Source organism: Arachis stenosperma, chromosome 5, assembly GCF_014773155.1.
Source record: "Arachis stenosperma cultivar V10309 chromosome 5, arast.V10309.gnm1.PFL2, whole genome shotgun sequence".
Lineage (NCBI taxonomy): Eukaryota > Viridiplantae > Streptophyta > Magnoliopsida > Fabales > Fabaceae > Arachis > Arachis stenosperma.
The window spans coordinates 77,952,527-77,961,883 of record NC_080381.1 but is presented as its reverse complement, the minus strand read 5'-3'; the positions used below and the strand labels follow the sequence as shown (position 1 = coordinate 77,961,883).

Sequence of the window (9,357 nt, the reverse complement as noted above, 5' to 3'; positions counted from 1 at the left end):
TATGATTTGAGACTTGATCATAATAAGACTTTTCAAAAGTTCTGGGTCTTACAAGAATTCTGAGACGAACGCATGGCTACAGACGGTTCGTCAATTGAAGTTGTGGATTGAAAGTTACAAGGATTTGAATATTGAGTTGAAATGGAGGTTAGGGTTCTCCTCACCCTTCTCCTTCCGAGTGTGAATTTGGTTGAATGGGATGGGGGAGTGGCTGAGTGCTTCATTTATATGTTGGGTCTTAGGCCCAAAACGGATCCGGTTCAATCAGTTTAGTCTGTTGACCCAACTTTACGTTAAATTCTTTAAAATTAGTGTTAAAGTTCGTATTTTAAATGAAAGAAAAAGCCAATTCCCTATCCGGTCCAATTGGCCGATTCTGGTCCGGTTCAACAGTTTTCGGAGATTCTTCAATTGACGGTTTTTGGCATAGAAGCGGATCGTTGTCATTGTTAGTCCGGTCGAACCAATCCGGTCCGATTTTTAGAACCAGTTTTAGTTGTTTATTAAGCGAAGGGAGGAAGCGGAGGAGGACCCTGCGGGTTCCTCTTCTTTTGTTCTGTTCTTTACTTTTTTTCTTCCTTTTAGTCCTTAGTCAGCCAAAAATATAACGACAGTATTTGGCCGCGTTGAAAGTTGAAAAAGCTGAAAGCCTGAAAGTATGTACCATCCAACGAGAGGTGGTGTTCGAGGCGGGCGAGATCGTAAGTTTCTCCTTGTTTATTTATTTATTTGTTGCCAATTCCACGAATACCTTAGAATCTTGTAACTGTGCATTTGGAGCGCGATTTCTGGTAAAAATTTCGAAGGGAATTTAGCTTGAGAAGTGTGCTAATTTGATTTGTTGTTCTAGAATCTAAAACCCTAAAGCAAGCTATTAAGTATTATCCTTCAAATCTGAGCATAGCAATAGCATCATGATGTTTTAAAGAATCTATTGTTAGAAGTTTAAATCGATATGTATGTTTTATTGATTAATTTATGTATGATATGGAATCAGTTATCCTGGTAGTTTTTATTCAATAAAGCATGATAGAACTTTGATCGTTTTTTTTTCTTTTGATCAGTGTCTCTGAGAACTTTTGCCGTTACGTGCATTCGTCTTTTCTTTTTGTTTTTTGTCCAGAATTTTCTTGGGAGGATGTAAAGGCTGATAAACATCGTGAGAACTATCTTGGTCACAGTATCAAGGCCCCTGTAGGAAGATGGCAGAAAGGTAAAGATTGTTCTTTTGCTTGAACTAAGCGTGCACTTTAAATGTCAGTATATTCCGTTATACTTATTGCAATTATTGTGGTTGTGTTTGATTCGATATGGCTATCTTCTTACTTCCTTTAGTTGTTATCAAAGCTAGCTTAACTATTTACTTCCTGTGTCTAAGATCCATAAATTTAAATGGTGTGCTTTTATTTATTTCTTTGAATCATAGTTCCTTCACATTCACCTTTTCTGTTTGCTTCTCTGTTTGTACTGTTTGGGGCAACTGGTAGCAGTGCCTGCAGTATTATTTGTCAGAATGCTGCTGCTATAGTACTTGTCAGATGGTGGAATTATACTTACATTGCAGTTTTGACTTGTTAGTATCTGATGCAGTTTTGCCGTGCATGATTAGGCTGATGTTGTTTTGTCTTTTCGTGGTTTGTAATCAAAATCTCATGCTTTAGTTCTTTGAGATTTTAGTTACACTTTAGCTTTGGTAGTTTGGACATAGATTTCAAACATTTAAGATATTTTGAGCCCACGAAATAGAGCATGTTTGCTTCTTTCTGTCTGCATCATGTGAGGTGTTGGTTGATAGAATAATCAAAATGAGTTAAGAGTGTATGATCAATGAACATGAGCGGTATCTGAAGTAGCGCTAAAGAAATGAAATGGTAATAGTTTCTCCTGTTTCATTAGAAAGCAAGTTTATTACTTATAACCTGGGGTTATAACTTTAGACACGGTGATTAATGTGGTTCAGTTTACACCAAACTATACATCTGTTGTATGTACTGTGTGGACTATGCTCTTATCAGCTTGGTTCTCAAATCCTTATTCTATGGAAGATAATAACTGGTTTGCACTGTTGACTTTTTTGCTTCTGCTCTCTTGTTGGCATGGGCCAGCGTTAAATAAAAATCCATTTTGTAATTGAAAAGATAGAAAACTTGCTTCATAACTACAACTAATTTTCCAATATTAGTTGTTACAAAGAGATGTTAGTTCATAGCTAAGAAAAATCTATTACAAGATCCCCCCCCCCCCCCCCCCACGGGTTCCGTTTCCTAAATCAATCCATGATCTCATTTCTCTAAACCTATATAGACTGTATGTTCTCTTATTTTATTCTTTTTTTGTTGTAGCTTTCTGCTCCATCAGTATAGTTTAAGGATATATTTTCCTTTAATGCTAGTGAAGAAATTTTCATGTCATATCGGGATCTAGTCAATTGAACTGATCGGATTCAGGTAGTAAGAGAATCGGTAGGCTTTATTGATGAACTAGGGATTGCAAATCACAATCCCTTATTGGAATACGCTGTTGGAACTACCAACTACGGAGGGAGTTCTTCCTCTCCTATACTAACAGATCTAACAGAAATTTCACAAAAAAAAACTAAAACTAACTAATCAACTAGTATTTATAGGCAGCAACTAGGACTAAGACTATTGCCCTTATGCCTACTAGTGCAGCTCAAAGGGAACAAACAGATAGCCAATTAACAGCAATTAGGAACTAAAACAACTAAAACCGGCAAGTAGACTACTTATCTCTCCTCTTGTAAACTAGACCAAACCTGTTTCTATGATGAACATATTCGAGTTCTTTTGGTTAGATAGCTGTTGTTTACATATTTTGTTGTCTTTTGCCAAAGTCTTCTCTTTTTAATTCAACAGGGAAAGATCTTTACTGGTATACCAGGGATAAAAAGTCCCAGGAAGCAGAAATGGAGGCTGCGAAAGAAGAGATAAAAAGGATTAAAGAAGAGGAAGAGCAGGCAATGAGGGAAGCTCTTGGCTTAGCTCCTAAGCATGCTAACCGTTCTCAAGGTATCCGTCTTGATAAACATGAGTTTTCAGAACTGGTAAAGAGAGGGTCCACAGCAGAAGATCTTGGTGAAGGCCATGCTGAAGCAGCTAGGGTTCAAGGTCTTGGATTTGCAAGGTAAATTTGTTAGGAAGAAAATTTTTTTAAATGATATATAGGGGATCTCTTTACTTTTTTCTTTTCTCTAATTTTCGATCTTTCCCTGCAGTTTCTGGTTTTTTACCACTTACTAATGAAGTAATTGGATTAAGAAATTCTTAGTTGGTGTGCTTGTGGTCACTCATTGGCACTAAATCCGTTATGCTTGCGTTATTATGCAAGTTCTGATGTTTAGTATTTTGGTTTTCCATACAAGTATCATGCTATTTACTGAGTTTGGAAACCAATATTCTAGTGTTGACTATCCAATCTTTTAAAAGAACTGTCTCTTCTAAGCAAATAGTATTCATGAAACAATGAGTCCAATTTGAGTTTGGCGTGCTAGGGATGTGGTTTGTCAAAGCATCATATGGTTTTCAAAGGGTAGTCTAGTATCCCTCACCTTACTTAAGAGGGCCTTATGAGAGCATGACCAACTGTGTTGTGTAGGTTGTGCTAGAACCAGTGTGGTGGTGCTAGCACTATTTTAATGAACTGGAATGGAGCACTGAGTATTTGGCATAAGGATCATATCATTTCTTATTTTCTATTTTCCTTTGACATATGGGTGGATTGATTTTCTCAACTCAACTTAACTTTGTTTAACCCAATTCTTTGTCAATGCTAGTCTACCACTCTTAGGCTTTGTTTGGTTTTTGTCTCAAGACGGAAATACAGATACAAAATTTGAAATACAAAGATAGAAAGAGGGACAGGAACAGATACAGAAAAAGGATATTGTCCCAGAAACAAAAATTTACAGATTTTCTGTTCACTCCAAAATGAGGGACACAACAATGGATGGAGAGATAGTGGTTTTGGTTTGGATGGTAAGAAAAAGATGGGGAAGAAAATGACTGAACCCTTTAATTTTTATTTCTGTTTTCATATCTTTACTTTTAGCAGACAAGATATAGAGACAATTTTTAAATGTCTATTTCCATCTTCCAATCTTTGTATTTATATCTAAGGACAATATCCAAATGAAGCCCTAAAGATGGTGTATCAAATGTAAATATATACCATAATTACAAAAGAAGGGGCTATACTAAGTTGTTATTCTTCCTTTGGTGATTTCAATTTCTTATAATTCTAAAGTACATGGTCACACAAATAAACTAGTCTTGAAAATTGCAACTTAGTTATATGCAGGGTGGTTATTAATAATTCTGGATTGATTTTCTTGAAAATAGAGTTTGCTGACTTGTTTTCCTACTACGAACCTATTGTCCTATTATGTAATCAAAATCATGTTTATGGTTTTGGGAAGTCTCTGCCAATATTTTCTTATTTATTTCCTACTCTTTGCAGAGCACCCCGCCCTTGGGAAGAGCTGGGTTCTTCAAAGCTTGGTGTGAGTGACAGTACACCAGCCAAGGTGGAAAATATACCTTTGCCAAATCAATCAGCAACTAAGACTGAAGAGGATTCAGATGAGAGTAGAAAAAAGAGAAGACGTGAGGAAAGGATGGAAGAAAAGTATGAAAAACTTGAGAAGCATGATTCTCGTGAGGATAGGAAGCACGAGAAACACAAAAAGCGCGAGAGGCATCGTGAATCAGATGACAGGAAGAGACACAAGAAAGACAAGGAGAGGAGAAGATATGATTCCGATTCAGATTGAACAAGTTCTGTTGGTTTTCCGCATCATACAATTTGGAACGACTTGTTTGTTTTAGCTTTGTAACTGAAATATTGATGGTGGTGAATGTTACTATCTTATTAGAATCTGGTGTTTAATATCTTGAATTGCTAACACTTTGAAGGGGAATGAAGCCAGTTGCATGGTTTTACAGTATCTTTGGAACAAAATATTTTTGCTTTTATTTTAAATAAATTAAATTAGAAATGAATTATTGTGTTTGAAATCAATTATATAAAATAAGAATAGATTTGATTTATAAATTAATATAACGATTTGATTTTGTATTTTTGTTTTTACTACGCAATTTTTTCAATAACAACCGCCACTATAAGACTCTCGCATCTAGTGAGTGGACCAAATCATTGCTATTTTAACTAAACTTGGAAAAAAAAGATTTGAACAACCGTTAACGAAAGTCCTTAAAATCTATAAATTAATTCAATTCCTGTATTTAATATAATCTAACAAAAGAATTTAATTTTGAAGTCAGATTAATTTCCATTGTATTGTATTCTAAACACACTCTTAAGGCCTTTCGAAATTAGAGTATCTTTTTTCACAAGTTAGATATGCTTTGCTATTAATTGAATCCCCTCCTATTGACGAAAAAATGAGATAAAACTGAGAATTAAACATTACGAAAAATACATTGTATAATGACAATAAATATACTTTCTACCTTTTTACTTGTTGAAATTTATAATTTTTAACACATCACTCAATAGGCTAATTGCCTCTTCATTGTCGTAACTATTGGATTGATTGGTAACTGTAGAATAGGCAAATGTAATCTAAGAGGGAAGTAAAAATATCTCAACTCCACTTATATTTTAAGTAGGAAGTATTTGATGGAACTCTCATATAGTGTATCATTGGATGGAACTATCTAAATTATTCAAAAATACCCCAATTCATTAGATGTATTTTATATACGAACGACAAGATTTATTATCTTTTTTAGAGTAAACTATTAAATTGGTAGGCAAAAGATTATAGTGTTGATAAAAATAATTCTAAAAAAAGTGAATGATAAAATAGCTCCTCAAAAAGGAGGCCATTTAGATAAAGACGCTTAAAATGTCTTTTTTTAAAGATGTTTTCATGTTGTGTTTTAATTGGTTTCTGTATAATTTATTCGGTGTTCCTTATCACATATTATTAAATTTCTCAAAAGATTTTCTTTCTAAAAATAATAAAAAAATATTTAATTTGGACTAAAACAAAAAAGGTAATAGATTAACTATTAGATTTTTTTTAAAAGATTATTTACATAAAAAGATATATCACATTCATATATATATATATATATATATATATATATATATATATATATATATATATATATATATATATATATATATATATATATATATATATATATAAAAGCTCAAGCCTCTTAAAATTTTTATAAATAAAAAAATAATTAATTTATATTCATACAATATATAAAATAATTACTATATTATTATTATATTATAAATTAAGATTCACTAATTTAAAATTTCTTTTTATTTTTAATATAAGCATTAAAAATAAATAAAATTTTTATAACTAAATGTAGTGTAACAAAATATATATAATATTAATTATTTCTTTAAAAATTCTATAAAAATAGTTTTATTCATTTTAGTAAAATAACTATTTATTAAAGTAGACAAATTAATTATTTTCTTCTCATATACAATTTTTTAAGGCATAAAAGTAATTAATTAGGACATTGGTTAAGATAATTAAAGTCACTATTTCATTAATTTTTAATTTAAAGAAAAATCCTAGTTAATTTTGGTATTGAAATTTTGAATTTGAAAACATTGATAAAAATTATGTTGAATTTTGATTTATTTGATTCTCATTTAAATTAATCACTACCTAAGTTAAAGTTCTGTTTTGAAATTATATTCGAGTTTTAATATGATTTTTAAAGTTCAATTGACTTAGTTTGATTTTTTAGCTTAGGTATCCGTGACTCATATTAGGGTTTTAAATGTTTAGTTGAAAAAAAAATAAGATAAAAAAAATTTCAATTGTCACATCAAATAGTCGCTAGAATGTATAATGTAGCAGTCGTTAGTCCATCTCAGCATGTCGTTAACGATTTTGTGAGACAATGACAAAAATAAGATTAGGAACCAATGTGAGTCATAACTATTAAGTTGGGAGACTAAATTGAGTAAATCAGAATTTTTGAAATTAGATTGAAACATAGTTGTTAGAATCGAACCAATGATTGAACCGGTCAAGTTACTGGTTCACTTGTTTATTGGTTCAACCGATAAATCACTGGTTGAACCGATAAAACCGGTCTCACGTAAATATAAAATATAAAATAGTTAAAAACTTAAAATTAAAATTTGAAATACATATCTTCACTAACATTTTATGAAGAATCAAGTCTCAACTTCTAAAAATAACTAATATAAAAAAGAAAAAATTATTCTAAAGGACCGTTAAGAAGATTTAATTATTAAAAAGGACCTTTAATACCAAATTAGTAAGAAGGACCAAATATTTTTATAATATTTAAGAAGAAGAATCAAATCTTTTTATAAGGAGATAAATATATCCTTAATTATTTTTTATAATCTTTAATATATGATGTTTGATTCTCAACGTTATATACATATGTATGAATATTCACTTGAGATTAATTAGTTAATTAATTAAAAAATTACTCTAAAAGATCGTTAGGAAGATTTAATTATTAAAATATTAATTTTTAACTATTTATTTATTAAAATATTATTTCTCAAGTAGAGGTTGCTTTTGCTTCAAGGTTCTTGGTTCGAGACCTTGTGGAGACATTTTAAAATATTTTTCAAGCAGACCAGTTTGGTTAGACCGGTTTGTACCGGTTCTTAACGGTTCACACCGGTTTTATTCCTTAAACGATCCAAGGAGTAAACCAATCTAGTCCGGTTCACTAGTTTTTCGGTCGAACCAGTCGATCCAGTTTGATTTTTACAACTATGGATTAAAATACGAACAAAATTTCAGAGACCAATAAGTATTATCTCTTTGTTGACAATTAAGTTGTTTTAATGGTGATTAAGATCTAATAATGGTTTATAGTAAAAGAAGTATTCTTTTGCAACAATGAACCTATACTAGTAGTTACAGGTGTTCACAGATTAGATCATATTCATATAAATTCACAGTATTTATCCGTATCTGATATGTAATTTGAGGATATGATCTGATCTGTAAGATGATCGGATTTGATCGAATTCGATCCACACTCTAATCAGATAGAAGTAAATATGTTTAAAAAAGTAAACAAAAAAATTATTGACTTTTTTATAAAAATAAATTTTTTAATATTTTTTATTTTATGGATATATTTGATATCTGATCTAAACATAAAAAGTGCGAATATCAAATTTGATCTAATGAGTTTAGTGCGGATTGGATCGAAATTTCAGCCATATCCCATCTGTAAACACTCCTAGCAATAATAACTAAAAAATTATAATAATTATATTTTTAACCAAGAGGAAGTGCCAAAAAAAGTACTAAATACAAGAACATTTAATCAAATATTAAAAGAAAATTTTACTTTAAAACAGTTGGACTTTTTTTGCTCATATATATATATAATGTAATAATAATAATATGATAATTGTTTTATATATCACACAAATATAAACATTTTTTTTATGATCTTAAGAAAGGTTTTGTAAGTCCCAAACCTTGTTATCGATTTTTGTAGTGTTAGCCCTCGTATTATCAATTTGATTCATACATAATTCGGATGATAAATTATTTGGTGACTTGCTTCCTTTTTTACTATGATATACTTTTTTATTATTATTATTATTATTATTATTATTATTATTATTATTATTATTATTATTATTATTATTATTATGTACATTAAAAAATAACAGGCTATATTATTGTCATAACATAATAGAAGTATGGAAGTTTATCATTCTTCTCTAATGGAGGAAACAAAACTCTTTTCAATAATTTATTTAACGTTTAGTAGAATAAAAATAAATTTTATTAGAATAAATTTTAGTACGAGTTTAATATTTTTATTCATCATAAAATATTTATAGAATTAGTCGTAGATAAATTTTGGAAAAAAACCATGATTTTTAATTTTATTTTTAATTTTAAAATAAAATTTAATTTAATTTTTTAATAATATTAATCTTTTACCGTATATAATTATTCAATTATTTTTTAATCATATATAAATAAATTACTCTTAATAAGATTTTTTTGTGTTATTCAATTATCTTTTTTAAAAAATTATAAAAAAATTGTGAACAAAAAAATTAACCATCCTGATAGTTTTTTGTATTTTTATTCATATTTTAATTATAAACATAAATATAATTTAATTATATTATTTATGAAATGTGACTATAGATGTAGATAAAATTTAGTTATATTACTTATATATAGTTTCATTGTATTGTATTGCTTATTTTTATATGTGTGACTAATTAGTGGTGTTAAAACATTACTCTTAATTATAAATAAGGTTTATAATTTAAAAAATCAAAAACTCAATTAGAAAGATACTAAAAAAAAATGATGTT

The 9,357-nt window shown here is 29.6% G+C and overlaps 1 protein-coding gene across 1 annotated transcript; it reads left to right on the top strand.

Annotated features, from left to right (window-relative positions):
* The first annotated feature begins 521 nt into the window (after positions 1-521).
* On the top strand, positions 522-5,018 carry LOC130982984 (uncharacterized). The gene is made up of 4 exons (XM_057907142.1): positions 522-701; positions 1,124-1,213; positions 2,877-3,144; positions 4,477-5,018. The coding sequence occupies exons 1-4, from the start codon at positions 659-661 to the stop codon at positions 4,787-4,789; spliced, it is 714 nt and encodes a 237-aa protein (XP_057763125.1). The 5' UTR covers positions 522-658; the 3' UTR covers positions 4,790-5,018.
* The last annotated feature ends 4,339 nt before the right edge of the window (positions 5,019-9,357 follow it).